The 23001-nt window shown below is 42.9% G+C and overlaps 1 protein-coding gene across 1 annotated transcript; it reads right to left on the bottom strand.

Moving 5' to 3' along the window:
• Positions 1–295: 295 nt before the first annotated feature.
• On the bottom strand, positions 296–20491 carry LOC119884057 (DENN domain-containing protein 4C-like). Its single transcript, XM_038694526.1, is given in 36 exon segments — positions 296–1838; positions 1969–2033; positions 2179–2335; positions 2754–2871; positions 2955–3092; positions 3226–3336; positions 3434–3555; positions 3558–3619; positions 3727–3885; positions 4061–4236; positions 4349–4446; positions 4567–4759; positions 4915–6005; positions 6102–6215; positions 6218–6232; positions 6373–6492; positions 6875–6997; positions 7120–7267; positions 7369–7497; positions 7633–7839; positions 7975–8107; positions 8229–8359; positions 8632–8670; positions 8887–9032; positions 9478–9702; positions 10103–10203; positions 10395–10570; positions 12129–12279; positions 13239–13291; positions 13422–13488; positions 13602–13843; positions 14012–14181; positions 15541–15610; positions 15698–15950; positions 20166–20295; positions 20298–20491. Coding segments are annotated over 36 exon segments (5736 nt in total). The 5' UTR covers positions 20464–20491; the 3' UTR covers positions 296–1701.
• Positions 20492–23001: the final 2510 nt, after the last annotated feature.

Raw genomic sequence — 23001 nt, 5'->3', positions numbered from 1 at the left:
TCAACACACTTAAGTGTAGACATTCAGTTCCTTTCCACAGACGGTAAAGAGATCACTTAATCTATTGTTAAAGAACAGTCTCTCTTCTGTACATCCTCTGCCATAAGAAGGTCAAATTTACAAATTCAGTACAGGACTAAAAGGGAAAAGGGGGATTGTTAGTCATAAAAATGCTAAGTTACTACACTGTCTGCAATCCAAATGGCAAATACAAAAATAAATAATTGAGAATTTCTTTTTGTTTTGGAGGAAAAACTACTGTATTTTGTTAATATACTGAGGTCGTCTCATCTCATCCTCATCCTGGGTGAAGGTCCGGTTTTAATCTAAGCAGTGCAAATCGAATATTTCACAATATCTGTACAAATCACTCTCCCAAGTCTACAACAGGACAAACTACACCCATTTCCCAACTGTTTATCACATCACTTAGCTTTTTTTCCTGTCTGTTTCAACATGTAGTGGAATGTCATGTTGTAAAATTCGCTCTTTCTTAACACAGCGTCAGCAGTATTGAATAAGCCCATTGCGGTATAAAGCTCTAATTGCTAATATCATCCAAAGCTACTTTGTAAACCATAAAAGCAATCTTGTCGTAAATAATATATCCAATTTAAAAAAAAAAAAATCCTTTCTGGTTCATTCTACGCTAGAGTGAGCAATAGTCCTAGTACATTTAAGTTACAGCTCTAAGTTACAATAAGACATATTAGCAGAACAAGTACAGTATGTTACTGTTAAAAAAATACAGATATTAAAAACACAAGTTGGACTAACTGTTTCGTCACCACGCTTTCTTTCCCTGCAGGAGAACGTGTGTCTTGTTTTAATGTGTGGGAATCAGTTGTGTGGTATGTCTTTTAACCTCCACTTGGCTGGCGTTGTTGCAGAGATCAATAATACTTCTTTAAAGACCTGTTTTAACTGCAGGGAACCTGGAATGTTGTCAAATGAATTTTAGTGATTGATAATTAGTGATTGTCCTCTCCCATTTACGTTTGTGCTTCCAACATATTTACACAGACAGAGAGCCTCACTCTGAACCTGTACATGTACAAACAACTGGAACATTCATTAAGACTTGGATCACAAAAACAGATGAAGCATCGAGGGCTCCAAAAATAATAGGCCCCTGGTTTCACCCCCCCCCCCCCCCAAGTAAACAATATGTACAAAAAGACAGGTGGACTTGAGTTACGGTTTGTTTGATTTAGAAAGTGCACAAAGGAACAGTCAGGGGATAATTAAGACAGATTAAAGCAAAGTGGGCAAAAGGCTACGAGACAGGGAAATGACTGCAAGAAAAACACGGCTGCGCAAACAAACACACACACACACACACATCACCATAGGGGCAGTCGATACATTCTGTACAGTGATTAATCATTCTATACACCATCTGTAAAGAAACGCACCTCAACTAGTCCCCAAAAGATTGCAGCTTTCAAAGCAATTTAAAGAAACAGTCCCACCTGTAAGTAGCTGCTCGTAAAGCAGAGGAAACACATGATAAGGTTGTAAAAAAGCAGACAGTGGGCATATTCCAAGACAAGGGAAAGAAGAAGTACCATGTTTGGGCGACTGGAGGTGTTTAAATACAACCAAAACTTTCGCTCACACCCCGGCCCACCGCCTATCCTTCCCATCCTGCTGTCACACTTGGCCAGTCAGATTTTTCATCGCTGACACAGGTGTTGGTGCTCAGATGAACGGGGCCCCAAAGCATTTAAGGCACCACTGGACGCTGGCGCTTGGCGGTCGATCCATGCGGTGCAAAGACTTGAGCTGCTCGGTGCTCAGTTCGTCGTAAGCCTGGCGGTACTCCCTGTCGAAGGCCTCTGCAGATAAATCAAGATGACATGATGCAATTTAGGAACCTTTCAGTCTTTTTCACCACCTTCAGATTCTGTAAAACAGCTACGTCATGGTGTGTAAAGGGTTGATTTTGCCTTTCACACAGTCACTCACCTACGTCGATGTTCTCCCTCCCCAAGGCCACCAGTGAGAGGAACAATATTTCTCTATAGATACTCCTGGGAGAAATACAAGACACAGAAATGAGACATCAGAGGTGTTTTCATTTACATTACAAGAATATAAACTGTCAAATGCTTTGCGGGCAAAATCTTGAACCAATTAAAAGAAGTAAAAAGCGCTTCAAGAAGAGCTACATCCGACCTCTGCCGTTTGACACCCTCAGGGCGCCGTTTGATCTCTCGGATCAACAGGTTGATTGGCCCGTAGACGTCGTTGGTTTGGATGTTGCGAACAATTGTGTTGAGGAGGTTACGGATCTCCTGGTGGTCTGTAGGAGCCAACGTCCCTTTCTTCTCCACTAAAGATAACACCACATCATTTTTTTAGCAAGAAACCTCAAGTCGGACCTCTTCTGGCCAACAGTGACATTGTATCCAAGGAGGTAAAATATGCAATGTTCTTGCCGCAGTTTCAACAATAGATCAATAAAATAAATGAATTATTATATGAATCTGACTTTTCAAACAATGCCAACCAAGTTAAAGGCCTTGAATAATACAAATCAAAGCAACTGCAAGTATTTTGTCTCCCCTTAGTGGTAGGTGGTTTCTACAAAACATGAATCCATCAGAAATTATTCTTGTAGTGCATTAAGGATTAATTATGGTGTTTAAGGATCTCAGCCACAGTAAATGGCTAATACAGAAAGGTGGACTACCATCTGGTGTGTGTGTGTGTGTGTGTGTGTGTGTGTGTGTGTGTGTGCGCACACTCACACAAGGACCTCCAGAGCAGGTAGAGGGGATCTCCGTGTTCCTGGTGCAGGTTGATGTTGTCCCACAGGAGCTGGACGTATACCTGCTTAGTGTCCTGGGACAGTGACGTCAGGGGCAGCTGCAAAGACATATAGGGAAAGATGAAGGACAGCCATAACACGAGAGACTGAAAGAACAATGATAGAGGATTAAGTCTCTGACCTGTACTCCGTTGTTGCAGTGCTCAGAAGTAAGGATCAGACCAGGTAGGTGAGTGGGCAGGTCCAGACGACGGAAATACCACACCAGGTTCCAGAAGATGATGGGGTGCTGGCTGAGGAACTTGTGGGTGTAGATCACCTGGCAGACAGGGTAGAGAAGTTGGAGTTGCCAATGAGCAGCAAACCTCAGGATCTCGTGTCATGTCTCACAGCTGTGTGGCAGACATCTGTTAAGCAAACAGCGACATTATGCGTGTATGTGAGTACTTTACCTGATCTCCTTCATTCTCCAACAGGGTCTCCAGCTCCTTGCGCAGCACCAAGGGGCTGAGGTATGGTACGGACACAGGCTTGGGGTTTGGCCGTTTAGTCCCCATGCCATCCTGCCAAACACACACAGACACACCAATCATTTTCATTGCATTGCTCTGCAATATTTAGGCACAATGGGATTGGTTTGTGACAGTAAGGGGCACTGACCGACACCTCTTGCAGACTGCAGGGCAGGCTGGTGGTGGAGACGCCATGTCCGGGTCTCTGGGAGTAGTCCAAGCTCTGCAGAGGCCCACCCACACTGTTGCTGCGTGTCAGTGACGTCCCATGCATTTCTGCTGCTGGTGCTCCACAAGACCCAGAGGATCTGACTGCACTGGCTCTGGAATCAGACTAGAAACACAACAGGCAAGTATTTAGCTTCTTGGCGTCAGATTGCAAATCTAAAACTGTAATTCGAGGTGCTTAAGGTGTTTCACATGATGTGGTGTTGTGTATACCTCTTCTGTATTACAGGCTGATCAGCTGAAGTCTCCCTGGGTTCCTCTTCAGGGAAAGTGATAAGGTCTGGCGTCTTAATGTCAGCCGAGCTGCTCGCTGTGGGCTGGGCGTTGGTGCTGTGGATACTGTCTCCTGAGGCACTGGGATTCATGTAGAACCTGAAAGGGATGATCACAGAATAGTCCATTAGCATTTGTTAGGGGAAAAAAATGTCCAGCTCGCACTGTAAAAAGAAGTTTGTACGTGACACACTCGGTTTTATAATTCATCTTAAATTACTTTAATGTCCTGACGACACATCATATACTTAATTCTAAGACAACAGATTCCTACCCGGTCATTGTGCGCAAGTCATGAAACTCCACGTGCAACAAGGGGAGAAAGGCTGTGCGACAGAAAGGGCAGGTGGTATTCAGGTTGGAGTCGTCAGCTGTCCAGCCCGCCATTATCTCCTCGTCGTACACCAGGGCTTCACAAGAGCGGCACTGGGAGCAACTGGACATCAGCACCTGGCAGCGGTGAAATAGGTCCAACCAGTTAGGAGTTATTCCGATGTACATGTTGGCAGTGAAAGCAGAGCAGCAGGAAAAAGTGTGTTTGCGTGTGTACAGCGTGTCTGACCTCCAGTGCGCAGTTCTGGTAAATGCTTGACGAGGAAGCGTGAAGTGAGGAGCACTGCTCAGAGTCTGGACCCCTGCCCACTCGTCCAGGAGTTGGATCTACAGATAGAGACAAACAGACCAACAGACTTTGATTACTCTTGTCACAGGCCAGCTGACCTCATTAGGTCCTTCTCTTCCTGTGCCATCATGTATTTGCACTACAGAATGAGTGCTTACGCGTCTGGTGGGCCCACCGGCCTGTGTCACTGCTGCCGCTGCTGCTGCCCAGGCTGGTGCAGCTCTGGTTTAGACCGTTGGCCACCAACCCGGGGATGGGACCTCTGTCAGGACTGTCATCTACTTCGTGTGCAGCCAGCAGGTGTTCATCCAGGTGAGACGGGAAGCCGCCGCCACCCTGAGCTTCTTCATCCTGCAGAGTAAAGTTGGATTCAGAGGATTGCTTTAAATTATCACTGGTGACTGACACAGTTCTGGTCAGAATTAATCAGCTAATAAAGCTAAAACAATAAAATGAAAACGTGTTTAAAATGTCTATTGATAAATCTTTTGTTTAATGACACTTGCCTCGTCATCTGAGTAGGAGTAAGCTGAAGCAACTGCCCCCCACACTTTACTGGCCACATTTGCCGCCTGCTTCATGCCTGACTTAAGAACATCAATTTTAGGTCCCGACAAGAGGGTGTCCATCTTAATGCCTGAAATGGAGTTGATGACTGAGCCCAACGACCCTCCTTGGGAGGATTTGACCAGCGCCGTCAATGAGGATGATCTAGGACCCGGGCTACCCACAGCGCTGGCGGGGGTCTTTGTCTTTACAGCAAAAGTCTTGGAGCGAGTAACAGTGGAGGGGCTGCGTTTGGGTGTATCGCCCGGTGAGCCAGCTGGAGTTTTGACAGGAGGCACGGGGAGGCTGGACCGGCGCTCCAGAGACAGTTTGGGCTGTGGGGTGTCGGTGGAGTCTCCCTGGGCCTGCTGGAGCTCCATGCTGGAGGACTTGACGCCCAGGGGGCTCCTCAGGCTCATGTACATCTCAATCTCCTCGGCCAGGTTGCGGGACACCACAGCAGGCATGGAGCGCGGCAGCTCCTGGCTGGTGACAGAGGCCGACTCCTCGCTCTCGGTCACCAGGAGGGAAAGTGGGTCGGCACCCACCTGCACGTCCGCCCTCTCCAGGGGCACTCCTCGCAGCCCAGAGTCATCCTCATGTGTTTCAGTGTGCTTCCTCTCTCGTTTCTCCATTTTCACCTCAGACCCCTTTGACTCTATGTCTTCTCCCTTCCCTTCTTCTGGTGCTCCCGGACCCTCTTCCTCTGGCAGCTTCCCCAGTGTCAAGCCCTGGTCATCTTCAGGCTCTTCCTCCAGGTCTTTAAAAAGGGATTTGGGCACATTATTTGGGGGTGGACTTTGGCCTCCACTGAGCGCGGCAGCCAGGATGCGGGCATCGGCACCCATCTGACTGGCCATGTGGTCCACGCCTTTCTCTAGCAGCATCCCAGCGCGGGTTTCAGCACTGAAGCTACAGCTGCGTTCAGCAAAGGATTTCTGCCGCTGCGGTTGAGGCTGGCTAGCTACATCCCCCGATGCCAGCGAGGCATCATCATCAGGAAGAGACACGTTGTCATTCTTGCTGTTTCTCCTGAACAAGCTCCCTGTACCTGCAGAATGTGTACAGATAAAATGAGCGAGTCCTTTTTCATTTGAAAACTTACAATTAAAGCAAAAGGAATTTCTTAGTTAAACTTTCTCCTCACCCGTTTCTCTGCCACCATCAAAGCTCCCAGTGGACAGCCTCACAATACTGGGGACAGGTGCCAGCACATCAACAGGACTGGGGGGCTCTGCTACTGCTACAGCACTGTCCACGAGCTGGCAATGTCACCTCCTGGTTATAAAAGCACATAGTCAACACAGCAACATCTATGTATAAGGAGGAAATGGGGTTTCTGTTACACACACACAACCTTTAAATGCAGAACTAGAAGTGGATGTGACCGTTTCGGAGTGGAAGAAGCTTATCTTTACCATTATGCTGTGCTGTGGTAATGCTTCTCTCTTCAGTGGAAAGGACAGCAGTGTGTGAAGGCTCTGCCAGCTCCTGGTGTAACTCATCCTTGGAGCCGTAGCCTTGATCAGACTGCCTTCCTGTGGATTACAAAAATCACACAAACAATTTTTCCTAGAGGATATAATTAAAGGAAATATGCTTTGCTTTATTTATTTATTTTTGCGACCCCTGGGTCTTCCCTTTCACAGTCTTGGCTTTTATTTTAGACTCTGTAATAGTAGGCTCACCTTCTTCACTGCTAAGACATGGGAATACAGTGACTTTGTCAGACAGCCAGATTTATATAATTGGTATAAAATAAAAATGGATTTGTTCACAACATATTGGACGTGGATGTTGTGGTTGCTGGTGTTGTAACATCTCCACATCTCAGCAATGATCAGAGCCACATAGGACACACAAGCCCTCAGTTGTTAAAGCTTTACACCTGCAACCCTAGTAACTTTAGGGCATCAGTACCTGTACTACAGTGGGTGTCTGTCGTGTCTTCCATGCTGTGGCTGTGGGCAAACAGGCTGTGTTCCTCGCCGTTGACCTCACTTGAGCTGTCAGCGCTTCCATGACTCAAACGGTCAGCAGTAGCTAAAGACAGAAGGACACAAAAAGAAAAAAAGTGGGTCAGAAACAAGGAAACAGAATAAGACGAAACAGAAGTACGAGTCTCCCTTTATGCAGCCCTGTCATACTGTATATTCCATTCCCACCTGTTGGGTTAAGTGTGGGCCCCTTCTTGGAAGATGTCCGGTGAGGAGCGTGCTTGAACTGGGCCACTCCACGGAGCACATTGCGCAGCTTCGTCCACATAAAGAGGCCACTACGGTTTCTACTCGGCCATGGACTCTCTAAGACGGCCTGCGGGGGGACAGACTAAAGGGTGAGGACATGCGTGTGTAGTGAAGTGCTTTCAGTCCTTTGAGATGTGGTTTAGTAAAGTAAAAGGCTATGTGTGTGACCTTGTTGTAGTATCCATATGTGATGGCGTTCGGGTGCACTCCTGCTTTCTTCATCTCAACGAGGACTCTCACAGCCATAACAGGAAGACCCCACACGCCACAGAGCTGCATCACCACTCTGTAACACACCTGAATGACACAGAGATAAAAACACGAAACATTCATTGATAAAAACGTATCACACCATGAGACATGCAGACCTATGAAAATCTTCAGGAAAAGCATGTTGGTAAAAAAAAAAAAAGTCTCTTTAAAAGACTTTACCTCGTCCAGCACCTCCACCTCAGTGGTCCTCATCTTCAGGAGGACGTTGTACGCCTGCTGCATGGCACGGCTTTTAGACTTTGCCAGTCGCATGCTTGCTGGCAGGCAGATGAACCACAGGCTGTAGCAGTGACTGAACAGACACCGGGCCCACAGCGGAGGGTTGGTGTGAAACCTCTTAGCCATCTTATATGCTAGCTTGATCTCCTGTTGGATCATGCAAGGACATTTAAAGGTTTTCTTTTTTTTACATTAATGGTTGACGAGGACTGAGGATAAGTGTATTTCAGTAACAGTGTACTGCTGCTACTAGTTAGTGTGACTGTGTGAGTGTGTGCACACCTGCTTTGTCCTTTTAGCCAGTAATGCAGGGCTGCTGGACAGACTGGCCCCTGCTGCTCTGGTGCTAAGTGCTGGTCTTAACTCCCTTGGACGGTCAAACAGCTCCATCTGCAGCCTGGGGAAACTTTTATAGCTGGAGGATGAGAAATAGGATTGTTGAAATAGGATTGTTGCAAGGTCACGTAAGACTTTTTCTGGGGTTTATTTTTAATCCGGCCTTCTCTATCTAATAAAGTCTAAGTTAAATTACTTACGTGTATCTGGGGGCAGGTTCAGTTCCATCATCCACTAAAGGTTCAGGGGGCATGACGAAAACTGTGTGTTCGCTCTTCTGGGACTCGTCCAGCTCCAGCAGTCTCGTATCCTCAGATGACTCTCCCTCAACCTGCGGAGAGGATCACATCCTGAGTCTTAGTGATGCTGACATCGATGACATGAGTTTGACAAAAAGCAGGTCATTTCCTGTCTAATGGCAGAAAGCAAACAACTACAAGCATATTACAATCTATTATGCTTTTCCAGTTAGGCAGTAAAACACGCTCATTTGAATGTGGTTAGGATTTAAGGATAGAAGAAAAGCAGGACATGCCACCTTTAATGTTAGTTAAAAACATAAAACAGGGTGCAGGGAAATTTGATTACTGTGTAATTGATTACCTTGGTGCTCTTGTCGGTGATTTTATCAGAGGGAAAAAGCTGCAAGAAGAGGAAGGAGAGCAAAGGGAACAGAATGAATCAGAGGAAATTCTGGCTTCCTTAGTTTCCCAGTGGACAAAGTTATTTTGCCAATGAAACAACATAAAACAAAGGCTTGTTCATAGAAGGAAACCGCAGGTGGAAGAGGAAAAACAAAACAGCACAAAACCAGCATGTATGTATCCGACACCGGCCTGACGCTGGGTCGGTAATCACCTTCTCCACGCAGTCGTCAAAAAAGGCCAGGCCAGTGTCCTTGTCGCTGACAAACGTGCACTCCTCAATGAAGCGGATGAATATCTGGGTCTTGGTGAGCTGGGAGTAGAACTTCTGGTGGGCGCGGTCTCGGCTTTTGAGGAAACCTGCAGGAAGGCAAGAGGGTTTCAATGTATTCTTTATCTGTCCCTCGTCAAAAACTACACAGCTTATTGTAACAACAGCGTTTCAATAAGCTGTGTTTCAAACCTTTTTCCTTCATTCTATCTGTATCTAAAATTGATCTGCAACAGTGAAGCTAAATGGAGGTGAGAACCCATTTCCCAGCAACAGGCATTAGTGAAGTCTTCTTACAGCTGATGAGACTGGTGATTGATTTCTAAAAACACTTGAGTGAATGCTCCTTGAAATAGAAATACTGATAAAATTAAACATCAGTGAAGCAATCCAATTTAAAGGTCTAAATTATGCATAGGTTACAAAGCCAGGAAGCTTTCAACAAGCATCGTATTAGGCTGTACATAAGCACTCACATGTCGATTTTACCCGGGTTTCCACACATTTGAAAAGCGAGCTCAATCACTCGTTTACCTTGCAGGTCGTAGAGGGAGTCCGCGGCCGTGGCCTTTTCGGAGGGCGCCTGGGTGATGGGTTTGAGGTAGGAGCGGTAGCCCTTCAGGATGGAGGCCATGAAGCGAAGGAAGGCCTCCTGGATTTCCATCTCCAGGGCCGTCTTCTTCTTGTGCCATGTGAAGTCCGCCTCGATGGGGGTCATGTCCACTGCTGAGCCTTCCTCACCTGTTTGACGTACTGAAACTAAAACACACAATGAATTTTGAGGTCAGTTGGACCAATCTATACAAAATCTGTGTGTGTCTGTGTGTGTGTGTGTGTGTGTGTGTGTGTGTGTGTGTGTGTGTGTGTGTGTGAGAGAGTGTATACAAATGTGCTTTTATCTTTCAACTAGCTTAACTTATCTTAACTTTACCAAATGCTTCTCTTATGTTTTATTCTTTTATGTTTATGTTGTTTCAGTAAATCATCCTTTTACTTTATAAACTTGTTTTGGAAAGCACTATATAAGTTTTGTGTAGCCAGTATTCAATTTTTCAGTGTCAATAGTTTTTTTATATATGAGATTATAATGTCATGATTTTTTGGTCCATTCCCTTCTCTGAAGGTTTTGCTACAAGAGGAGGTGAGATGCAGTTTGTACCTGTGGCCAGCTGGTGGTGCAAGTTGCTCAGTGAGTTAACGAGACTCTTGCAGGGCTTCTTTGGGAGGTTCTTCCAGTTGCTGTGTCTCTTTTCGTCAGACCTGTAACACACAATACCACAAAGGCAGTTAGCTGAAGTAATAGCAGAGCCGGAGCATAAATCATCTGCTATGTGGTGGTCTAACAAATGTGTTGCTGTAATATGTGAGGCAGTAGTTAAACATTATGAGAGCTGTTTATATGCAGCACAAAGCAGGCGGTGACATGGGTTTAATATCAAAGCACAACATACAGGTAGATAGTGTTGGTGTCCAGATCCACACAGACAACATCTGCTGGGGGGTCGTAAAGGTCGAAGTAGCGAGAGTCCACACCCACTATAAAAGGACATGGAGCGTTGAGGACACCTGCTAGAGAGAGCGGGCACAGGGGGATGTAGGGACACTGCCACTGGAAGGGGAAGATCATCTGAGGAGAGACAAGAGACAGAAGCACAATTACAACAACCGGGCTGACAATAAGAAAGGAGAAGAAAGTCTGCATCAGACTCCAGAATTAAATTTGGGCAACTCGGACAAATTCTCACTTGCATAAGAAATAGCGCTTCTTTATTGTAACTGATTTATTGTGACACTAGATGTATTTGGGGGATTTTTGAGGATTGTGACATCCTGTGTAATCAAACATACATGGTTGGCAAAGTTCAATTATGTTGGAACTGGAGAATCAACAACCAATCTTGCTGAAAAATACGTCAAAGGCCGAAGTGGCAATATTAAAAATGATTGTTTGATGATGTAATTGTCGATGTTTTAAGATTAAATGTTGACAAGTGTATTGATGTTTTATGAGATTTTTCAGACAATAATTTTATTTTTTTTATTTTTTTGAGATGCCTTCATATGCAAACAAAATGCACAACATTCAAAGGAACAAAAGATAGAATTGTTAGACTTTATGGTCTCTGACTTTGAGGACTTTCAAAATATTTAAGTAAACAACTTTGGAATAAATAAGTGTAAATCCCCTGTGCCATCGATTACCAGTTCCATGTTGTGAGTAGAATAGATGAAATAATTAGTAGCATTGCTTTGACTTGTGTAATTGTCTGTATAGTATAAGTGAATAATGATAGGGATTTTTAATGAAATGTAAGAAAGGTCGATGACACAATACATTACAACTGAACATCGAAAACGTGTTTGTCAAAAGCCTGTTCCTCTTCTTGCTGGATGTTTTACGGTGTTTGTCATTCACAGTGTTACACCTGGCTGTTAGTTACCCTCATCAAAGTAAATTAGTGCTGCACAGTTCCACCATGTTTATGTGCTTTTAAAGAATGCTTTCAAAGCATCTGATTAAATCAACCATGAAGAAAAAACAGTGTTAGAGGAATTACATATACATGTAATGCATGCTTTGTGGTTTAGCATGCCAATGAGACTATGCAGTTCAGATGAAGTAGTGCTGTCTTTTATTCTAAGGGTGACTTGCCTGGGCACCTGAATGTTTATGAAACAGGCTGTGTTTGTGATAATCCCATAATAATTGTTTTTATGTATGCAGACAATTTGGTTATTTTCCCTCCCTACAGAGCAGGTAAATCCCAACAACGATGATCTATGATACTTGTAGGATTTTCTCGAGTATTACTTAAGTAGAGAAGCTTTTAAAGTAAGCAGTTAGGTCTTCACCACTATTTTTTTAGATAGAGATACACATATATCGACAATATTATTAATCTGTTAAACAAATCTGTACATACATTTCTAATGCGGTCAGTAAAGTGAGGGTCCGGCTGTTTATGACTTGCTGTAAGCCCCTGTATACTGCTCAGATATGGTGTAGCCATAAAAAAGGCACAGAATGGTCAGATCTTATCTTTCATTACTATGCAACCTGACCCGAAATTAAGTAAACTGAATTGAACTGAAGAGCTAAGCAAATGTTGCTAAAACTCAATCTTGCCACTAGTACTACTGAATATGAGAGTAGGAGTGTGGCTTGTATGGTGGAGCGTACTCACAGCCACCACAGCCTCGGCCACTCCAGTGAGCACAGCGGGCCGCAGTGAGTGCAGCAGGATCTTGCTCTCCAGCAGGACAAAGTGCAGCAGCGTGGCGCAGTTCTCGGAGCCCAGATTCATCAGCAGAGTGCCGTAGTCTGCCCCACTGACGTGGGATGGAGAGCACAGAGGAGATGAGCGAGTTGATTAGTTTGGGACAGCAAGGGAGAAAAAAAAAAATTGATGGAGTAAAGGTAACTAGAGACAGACAAGAGAGAAATGCCGTCATTCAGATCTTCTCTAAACAAAGGTAGATAATGAAATTCTAACTGGAAACAATTAGTTTGAGTGCAACTTTAAATGGTTGTTAATGGTTAATTCTGAAATATGCAAATGGAATGGTGGACAAAACAGCACTCTCACCTTACAATATAATGCAATCCAACAACCCTGAAAGTCATACTTGATTTGTTAAGCTTATAATGGAAAGCTTCTGTTGAGACTCTGTGGCACTGACTCAATTTGACAGTCATTTCCAAGGATGTACAGCATTTTCTAATGTTATTAAGACAATATCCTATTAAGCTGTCGCCAAGAGTCTACTTGATCCATTGTTTGTTTTTCTAATGCAGTTGTTTTCAGAACCTAATATGACCTTTTAGAGGGCGCTGGAATTGTGACTCAAAAATCCAGATTTTGTCTCATTGAATACCAATTAGCAATTAGCTTTAACAAATGCCTGAAAATCAAATTTTTGTGGGTTGTCAAGGTTACATAAGGTAGGCAAGAGGCCAGAGTCACTGCTTGAGGTGCTCATATCAAGTTTTGCCATTTATGAAATGCATCAGTGGAAAAGGTCTCAAAACTGATGATGCCCAAGGCTGTTTTTAGAGTGAGGCCTGGAAAAATAAAAAACTGGGGGAAAAAAAACTAACTAACTGAATGAATGCATTTGCTTTTTTTCCCTGGAACAATGCACTCCGCTGGTCTTTTTCTTTTAGCCTGCTCAGCTGTTTTTCTTTAAGACAAAGCACTGAAGGACAGTTACGTTTGGCTTGCAATGGAAACAAAAATTGTCAAAGTATGAAGAGGAAGAAATAAAATTGCAAAGCAAAGACTTTTGTACCTGAGGGTAAGGGTGTGCACACAGGCTGGGAGAGGATCAAAGTGTCATGTGCCGAGAGCTGAAAGGAAAGGTGTTGTAATGTTCATATAAGGAATTAGATGGCAAAGACAAAAAGACACATGTTAAAGTATATTTTTGATCAACAAGATTGACAATTATTAACAATATACAGAGATAAAAGACGTCACCTGGACTAATATTCTTGGCCTTTGAGGGGAAGGAAATGACACATTATGCATGAAGTGTGAGATGTGCCTGTTGAAAGAAATACACAAAATGTCTTCAAATTCTTTTCACAAACATATACAACTACATTCAAGCTAGCTTAGTATTAATGTCCACAACGATATCTGTAAGTGTATTCTTACTTTTCAATAGGGAGTGGGTGTGGGCCTGAGACGGAGAGCTTGTAGAGGAACATCAGGAACTTGCGGAAGGCCCCAAAGAAGGGCCAGCGGGAGAGCAGGCAAATGCATTTATTGGTGTTCACGGGCCGATTGGGGATCATCTTCTTCTCCACCGTGGTGAGCAGGCCTAGCTGGATCTTCTGCTTCACGCTCAACAGATCCACTGGATGTGGCTCGTAGAACTGGATGGCTGATCCATACACCTGCAACCGAGAGAGTCATGTTGTAACATCCTGGCACCCTCGCCAGTTTAACCTTGATAGAAAAGGTCTTTTCAAAGAGTACACTGAATCACAATAACAATCCTCCTTTCATTAAAAGAAAGTTTCTTTTACATCAATGACAGCTTGCTCTTGGCTGCTGCACCTCACCTTTTCACCAGAAGAGATGGTTAGGACAAACGTGGAGAAGACGGGCAGAGGATCACGCGTGTTTGGTGCCCAACACTCGATCTTGGCACCCATGGGCAAACAAAACAGAGGGACAGATTCTGACAGAGGAAAAGACTCATAGTCCTCTTCTGGGTAACGAAAGATGAGACCTGGAAAACAAAGGAAAACACAAATGATGGCTGTATACAAGTGTTGTTATGATGTAGTAGTGTAGAACAAGACCAGGTACGATAGACAGGCTAGACTTCTGGCTTTATTTCTCTGCAAACATTAAAAAATAGAGGCTCTAAGAAAAGAGAGCTCCCTTTTTGTCATTTCGGATTAAAAGTAGTAATCAGTCAGAATACTGTGGTTTCATTTTCAGGAAATAACTGTTCTGCTCCTTTGTAACTTGTTGTTTGGTGAGATGCCTTTCTGACAAGACACAAATGTTCTTATGTCAACATGCGCATACAAAAAACAAGCCTGTAGACACACAAATATTGGGTGTGGCAGGAAGTGCAGTTGTCTGAGATGAATAAACAGCCGTCTCACAGGAAAAAGGCCGGCCAAACAGATAAAGTCAGCGTGTGTGCATGCACACATTCATACGAACACTGATTATACGTCCGTTGCACAATGAATTGGTACAAAGGCCAAGCAGTTAAGGAAGCATTCAGTCGGTGAAAATGTCACAAAACAGTTCAGAAATGCCAGCTGCAACAAGCAATAACTATCTACAACAAGATCACAGATAACATCTGACGGTGCCGCTCGCATGAGCTTTGAGACAAAAAGTAACAGAGGCTGATTGTGACAGCACTCAAAGCCGCACCATTTCTAACTGCACTGCATTTTTAATATCAGTACATCACATCATTTAACAGGGCAGCCTATTTCTGCTAGAAAGAAAAAGATGATTATGTTAAAAGGACAAAATAAAATGCTCAAGTCAAAATTATGAGTGGGTTTGTCAACATTTTTGATCTCTTTCTGACTAAGCGCTTCATAATGTTGGACTTCAGAAGCCAAAATGTTGACTTATTATCTCAGTACTTTGATTTTTAAAATGTCAAACTTTAGATTCCCTTCATCTCATGATAATGACTCAGTATCTCCTAACTGTGACTTTGAATGTCAGAACCTTACTTACTACTTGCCATTTCATAATTTTGATTTAGCATGAGTATTAGTATTTTCATTTAAGTCATTTTTGTTTTCCATTTCCTGGGTTTCTGTTTAAATGGTTTCTTGGCTTCAGACACAATACTTTATGCACTGTGAACCACATACACTTTTCCTTTAACTACTCACTGCATCGTTTCTATACAGAGTAGACTTCATGATCTCTTGTTTTCTCCGACATGAATTTTTTTCATAAATTTAACATAACTAACAATTGCTCTATTATCTAATGTGCAATAACAGTCACATCAATATAACTGCAGACTTCTGCAGAACACTGACGACACTGCTGTGAATTTCTGACATTGTAAGCCATCACAAAGATATCTGACAAGTTTACTCACCAGCTTTGTAACTGATGGAATTGGACGCAGATACTGATTTCTTGTAACACAGGAAGACGTTGGAGCCCCACTGAAAAGTTTTAAAACACAGATATTACAAATGTACTCTCTAAGGAGTGATGATGCAAAAGTTCTATCTATGGAAGAAAAGACTCACCATGCCGCAGTTGAGGTTCTTATCCACCTTACAAAAGGTATGTGGCGGCGTCTCGCCCTTGCTGGTGACAATGACGCAGATGTCCGTAACTGCCAGGGAGTTCTGAGGCTGGACGGGCGGCGCTCGGCGGAAAGTGATGAAGATGCGCTGCGAGGTGGCGGAGCTGTTGTTGACGTTGGCGCAGCGGCCGTACGGTGTGGCCTGGATGACCTCGCAGCCCTGGATCAGTCGCTCCTTCCCTTCATACAGCACACTGATAAACACAGCAACACATTTTGAAGGTTATGTACAAAAAGTGACAGCAGAGAGAAATAACGATGTAACTTGAGAGTAGGTCTGTAGAGCTGTCTTTAGGTCTTAAGATTCAGAGTGCATAAATCATCAAAAAGGTGTGTAAATTAAGATGGCAGATCGCAGAGCAATGCAATACTGCAAGGCTCTCATAGACAATTAACTGCCTCAGACGGAGTGCTGTGATGGAATCAGTTGTGCTCTCTGGCATAGCTTTCATTTCTTAAACAAGCTTTGCTGCCAAAAGGCAAATAACTCACATTCTTATGGAGCAGCAGTTTACACAGCAAAAAAATAAGGACATTCAAGTTTGAACAGACAACAAATCATAAGTTTGAAGAAGACAGCAAGAAGGAAAGAATAACAAACACAGTGAAATAGAAAAATATAGGAATTTCTGTGTGGCGCATAAAAAAAAAACAACAACAACAGGCACACCAAACGGCGTATGTCTTCTGTTGGTGTGGCCTCCAAAATGTTGAAGGTGTCCACTACAAGCTCCTGACTAATGCCCTAAACAGTCTGACGCAAAGGCTTCCAGGGAATCCTCCAAAGCACAATTACCAAACGGAAAGATTTTAACAAAATTTAAAGAATGACCTTCCTACTAGTGTCTATCTCTCATTTCCATCAGCTATGTACCAAGTCATGCTTTCAGACAGTATGCAGACAACAGAACAGTGACAAATACAACACAGAGACTTTGAAAGCCACAATTTTCACATGTATTGAAGTTGTTGGTGTTTTTCATACAGCAGAAGAATGAACAGCACCAAATGTTTTGTTCTAAACATCTAAGAATAAGTTATGATCTCATGAGCTGTGCTGTTTTCAGTCACCACCAGGAACAACATAATAGAAAATGGGAGGGCCACACAATTGGTACCATCTAAAAGAAAATGTCTTTACATCTTACAAGGGGGATGTTAACAGGTAAGGTGTAAAAAACTGTGTAATAAATCTAAACACAAGACAATGAAAGACTCCACCCAGTATGCCAGAATAACACGTAGTATGTAAAATGCCTAAAATACCAGGGATGTCCTACAGCATCCGGCCGCATTTTACATTATGCAAACCAGCACACTTTTCTGGCTATCCTGACCCACAATCCTCTACGCAGTATGAGCAAAAGTTTTAAAGTTCAAGGCCCAATGTAGGATGTCCCATTTGTATGTGTGCTGCATTATTTTTAAATTCTCTGCGTCTTAAAAATGTGAAAAGTCTTCTGGTTTCATTACTCCTCTATTACCGTAAACTGAATATCTTTGGGTGGTGCACAAAACCACATCTTTGGGGTCATCATCTTGGGCTTTAGGAAACAATGAGTGACAGTTTATCATTTTCTGATATTTTATAGGCTTAAAAACAAATCAAATCAATGAGAAAAGAATCAACAGATCAAATAGACAATGAAAATAATCATTACTAACAACCCTAATCATCATAATATAAAGTTATTATGGTGTCTGATGGACATGAATTAATATTAGCACTCATTTCGAGTTGTGCTTCTGGACACCTTATAAATAAAAGTATATCCACTCTCCTTTTAGCTCATTTTGGTCTACACCAACTCCTGAGGGAAATATCTGCCTCTTCAGCTGCTAAATGCTCCACTGTGTTCACCAGCTAGTCGCTAACTTTGTCTGTGTACGTTTTGTTGCTGGGCAGATCGAGTACAACAGTAGTCATTTGATCCATTGTTAGTATGTAAATATTGATTAATGCGGCTGCAAGTCTTCCAAGCTGTCAGAAAACATTATGTTCATGGAAAAAGACAAACTCAAGCACTCTTCACTTTCCACTTACTTATCACCTGGGTTATGTGGATGGAAGACTTCAAGAATTCTTCAATTTCTTAAAAACTGAATTGTTAACAGTGGTGTACAAATCTGGCAGATAAAAGTGTGCACTGAAATGCTGCCATAAACACATATCAGTCCCCCATTCAGACTGATTTGGGGGGAAAGTGCATTCTTGAAAGACAATGAGCAAGAGGCTGAACTGTGGCTGGTTCAGTGTGTGGTCAGCAGCACTGGCTTTCTTCTTAAAGCTCCGGCTTACCGTTGAGGCCCCGGTAAGAAGCCCATCTTCAATGGGTGATGTGAATTAGACATATTTACCAGCTGACTCATTCGAACCCCAGGCGGTAAGAGCAACATATCAAGATTCTCATATCCAACGTAGCACAAAACAAACACTTGTTTGAATGAATGTAATAATAATGGATTACTGCCAACATGTTTTGTGCATTACCAGGCTCGGCTTTTTAATCACTCCTGCTGTAGAATATCACACAGCTAAAAGTTACCGACAGAAGAGCAATCAGTGTCCCGCTGTGCTTTGCATGACTGTAGGGCTTCTATGGTAGCATGCTCCATGTCCTCCCTTCCCATCTGGACAATGCAATGTGGGAGGCCAAAAGCTGTGGTTGCTGATTGCTGTCCTGTTTAAACTAACACAGACCCCAAAACACTTCTTTTAAATCTTGTTCAAGCTACAGGGCAGCCAGCACAGATATAATAGTCCTGAAACACTCCATTTATTCTGAAAAGAGAGCAGGACAAACCTAAAGAGGCCAGGGGGACAGTTGCCAGCAAATTCTCATTTAGGCAACAAATTCAGAGTCCTAATGGGCACAGTGAGTCGTGACGCTGCGGAGCCCCGGGCTGGAAGTGCTGGCTTTACTGACAGCAGAGGTGCAGAAGGAGGAATTAAAGATTTACATGTTGCTAGTTTTTTGTTTAGTCTGGTGGAACAGATCAGGAAGGGAACATGGCCAAAAATATTTACACCACTACGGTTGTGACTCAACCTAAACAGAACCATCAGGAAGTGAACTAATGCTAGAACACAGCTACACATCGCATTTGTATTAAAACATGCTATCATATCACTTATTAATAACAGACCACAAAGTCATGCATTTTACATTAGGAGCCTCCTAATATTATCTCTGTTTGCAGCAACACAGAAAATAAGCTATTCCTGTGTGCTATGCAGTCTCATTAAACTGAATGCCTGATTTGGTGCTCCGACCAATCAAACAAGCAAAGCAGCTTGACAACTTGAATCCTTGAATATAGCTTCAGATCTATTTTCTCCACTCCATACGTCTGTTAGCAGGCTAAGCTGGATTGCGCAATCCTTTAAAAGGAAACAACACTTGACATATGATCTTCTGTTTATGCTCAGAGCACCAGCGGGTGCAAGGTTTCACGAGGGTTTTTATGTACTTCTATGGTTTACAGCTACATTTAGCAGTAGGGAATCACACCATTAACATGTGAAATTAACCAGAATCATCACAGAGCTATTGGAGTGCAGTCAATGTGTTGTAATCTTTATACAGCAACACCATGTTTTAATGAAAGACCTGAATTTGAAGGGGAATCTTTCAGAGAGTGATCATCTAATGTAACAGGAAACTCCAGTTTGTTAGTGGGTGACACAAATTGGGTAAGGTGTGTGGAGCCCTGAAATGCCTCGGGCGGTTTCATCATTGTTCTCAATGACATTGATATTGCTAGTTCATTCAGGACAAACGGGTTAACGGCTATAAAGCATTAATCATGAAATATAGGTTAACATGTTTGGCTCCTCTGTGAACAAGTTAGAACAGCAAGTGGCAGCTTTAGGCATACCAGTCTGGATAAAAGGGCACCATAATGGGAGTATCCTCTTTTAAGATAAGAGAAGGAAGCAGGGAAATTGTATCAGTGGATAGAAGCCAAGAGGTGTGGCTGAGCGGGAGAACACTCCATGACGCAACAGGGGAGAGTGAACTAAATAATCAACACACCTTCTTCCTTCCACCCCAAAAACACATTAGTTACATTAAGTATGACTCTGAGGGACACAAAATACTAGACACCTTTCACTATACCAGGACCCTGAAACTGAAGGAGCTAAATGGAATTCAGCCATTATTATATTTATTACACTTTTCCTACTGTGACATGCCATAATGTATTTAAAAAGACCCCCCACCCCACCCCAAAAGCTTCTTCCTTGTTCCAACCCGTTTCCATCGTAACATCACACCGAGCCTCTAAAGCTACTGTAACTCGGAGAGAACAGCAGAAGACAACATTGAGGAAGTGAAGAGTCCCTTTCTGCTGCAGGCGTATTTACATGCCAGATTACAAACCGTGACATAAACAAACTGACTCACCCAATGTCAATGAGAGGAGACTTCCCTCGACTCCTCTTGTAGCACAGGAACAGCTCGGGACTCTTAAGACTGCCATGATTAAGGTTGGCTGGTTGGCCGCTGTAGGTGCTGTCGATGCAAGTGAAGCCCTCGGCACGGTTTCTCCTGCCGACTTGTTAATGACGGCCAAGTCAGTGATGGGTGCCTTGGGCCCGCTGGACTTGGTCTCCGACAGGTCCTGCTCCAGGGGCGTGGACTTGTCTGTCAGCCCAGCCACCACAAAGTAGTCGGTCACGCGGTGACCCTTGTCCTCGATCATGGCTGGGTACACCTGGAAGTAAGAAAATAGAGATTCATTTGGATTGATATACTTGGGTACATTTGTTTTCCTAATAGTCAACAAACCCTCCTATAGAAGACTTCTCGTCTCTGCTGTGGTGGTTATGTCACACTTACAGATTAGGTAGTACTGGATGATATGGTCAAAAATGTTATCACGATAAAACATTTCATATCATTGGATATCTATAATTATCACAACAAGTGTCGTTATTTCTTTCGAGTTTTAAGGCAGATTTTTGCTCCTGAGTGAAAGTTTAAGAAACCCGATGATTAATTGTGGTTTAAACTTTTCTTTATGGTCAACACTTGAGGCCAAACAGTGGATCACTTCACAAATCTGAGGTACAACATTCAAAACAATTATGATAAAATCTTTGTCAACAAATATGCATGAATAAATTAAGTAAAAGCTTCAGTCCTTTTTCCTCAACAAAAAATTAAACAACAACAACAACAACAACTTCTAATTCATGTGTGATTCAAGTCAATAATATCAAACACTTTTTGAACATTTGTTATATTGTTATTGAAAAACATTATATCATGATAATTATTGTTACTGTTTTATTGTCCAGCCCTATTACAGATATATGCTGTGTTTAGCTACAGATACTGTACTTTAGGCTATAGCCAAGGAGAACACTTCATGTTAGTGAAAGCAAAGCTCTTACTCACTTTGGGACAGTGGGATAGATTACACATGCCAGCAAACACAGAATGCCAAGTAATGCTGTGGCCAAGGCAATAAAAGGATCCTTTAAGACTGCTGCACCACAACAAAGCAAACAAAGTGGGGGAAAAACAAGGGGTGATGAAGGGACTAGATTTGTTGACGTTCACAAACACTCTTGTCATTGTTACATCCCCGCACCACTCCAATTATGTGGAGAGAGTTACCGGCTACAGAGAACCAGGGGAGAGCAGCCGGGCCCAGAGGAATGCTCAGAAATGCCACAGGGAGTGTAGATCAAGCAGACAACAAAGTCTATAAACACTTGGAACAGGGTCACAAATTTGACTTGAGTGACAAAACACAAGCGACACCCGAGTTAAAAGGTTGGAGCTGCTCAAACGTGTCCATTGTCATTTTTAATTGGATAGTTGTAATCATTTTTCAAGTAAAAACTGAGTCGTGGCACCACGTGTCAGTGACTCAGATCGTGGTTACAATAAAACTTTGCCATGTGTTGTATTTTCAAACTTTGGAAAATTACAAAGACTGCAGTGAAGATACAAGCATAATATATACCTACAGTAAATGCATGGCTAAAAGAAGTTATTTCTTTTAATCACTGTATCAAAAACAGAAAAAATATGGTGCATAAAATAATTTTCCGGTGCCAAACTTGACTTATCAAACACGCCCAAAAACATCAAAGAGCAACTGGTTGCCTTAGAAGAAAGAGGAACTTAAAGCAAAAACCTCCACCTCGCCTTCAAAGAGCTGTTAGGACCTATGCAGGAAGTTCATTTTTTCCAGTGGTGAGTCAGCTGTGGCAGGGGGTGGAAAAAAAGAAGACTCTTTTATGTACGGCCACAGCGAACACAGACAGCCCTGGACTTGATGACTCAGATTAATACTGTCCATTGTAGTTTTTTTTCCATTTATATTCTGGACTTTAATTTTTCACCCAATCAATATGATAACAAGATGATTGTGAAGCCACAATGCGGCCATTTTGAAAATTGAAAACAAGTTGGTCTATCTTGTGTGCAGTATAAAGAGTGCATGTTAGCATTTACGAATACTCAAAAGGAGCAACTTGTCAACTGAGCCGCTTAAGATCTTCTATCAATGTTCCATCGAGAGTGTTCTAACATACTGTATGACTGCATGGTATGCCAACTGCACGAAGAAGGAAAGGAAATCCCTCAATCGAATTATAAGATCTGCCGAAAAAAATCATCGGACTTCCATTGCATCCACTGGACGACATCTTTAAGATCCGCTGCCTACGCCGAGCGCATAATATTCTGCAGGATGAGACACACCCTCAAACCATCTCTTCGCCCTGCTTCCATCTGGCAGGCGGTATCGGGCTCTGGGAGCACGCACCTCCAGGTTGCAGACAGTTTTATCCCCAGGGCTATCACAGAACTGAATAATCATGCCCCTCCACCATCAGCACAGCCATATTTTTAGATAGGGATTTTATCATTTTTATTTTATTTATTGTATGAGTGTGCTTATAAACGTGAGTATTGTTTTAGAGGTTGCACAAACAAATGTCGTTGTGTGGTTTTACTGTACAATGACAATTAAAGTTTATTCTATTATTTATTCTATTCTATTCCATCTACTGGCTGCAATACAGTGCAGGACACCACTGGCTTGTGCTGTGGAAGGAGTCGCAGGAGGTGTTAAAATAGTCAAATTAATGTTCCATTCTTTTGACCAGCATATAAACCATTATCTGTTGAATTATAAATGCAGCTATGAGCTTGAGTTCTACACTGGCATTTTGCCTATGTGAACAAGCCAAAATTGATTTGTTTCAAGTATACTGCCAGCCTC

This window comes from Micropterus salmoides, unplaced genomic scaffold (assembly GCF_014851395.1).
Source record: "Micropterus salmoides isolate LMB-PRFRI ecotype aquatic unplaced genomic scaffold, ASM1485139v1 Ms_hic_scaffold_3127, whole genome shotgun sequence".
Taxonomy (NCBI): Eukaryota; Metazoa; Chordata; class Actinopteri; order Centrarchiformes; family Centrarchidae; genus Micropterus; species Micropterus salmoides.
The sequence above is the reverse complement of the archived record's forward strand: the minus strand, read 5'-3'. Positions and strand labels throughout refer to the sequence as shown.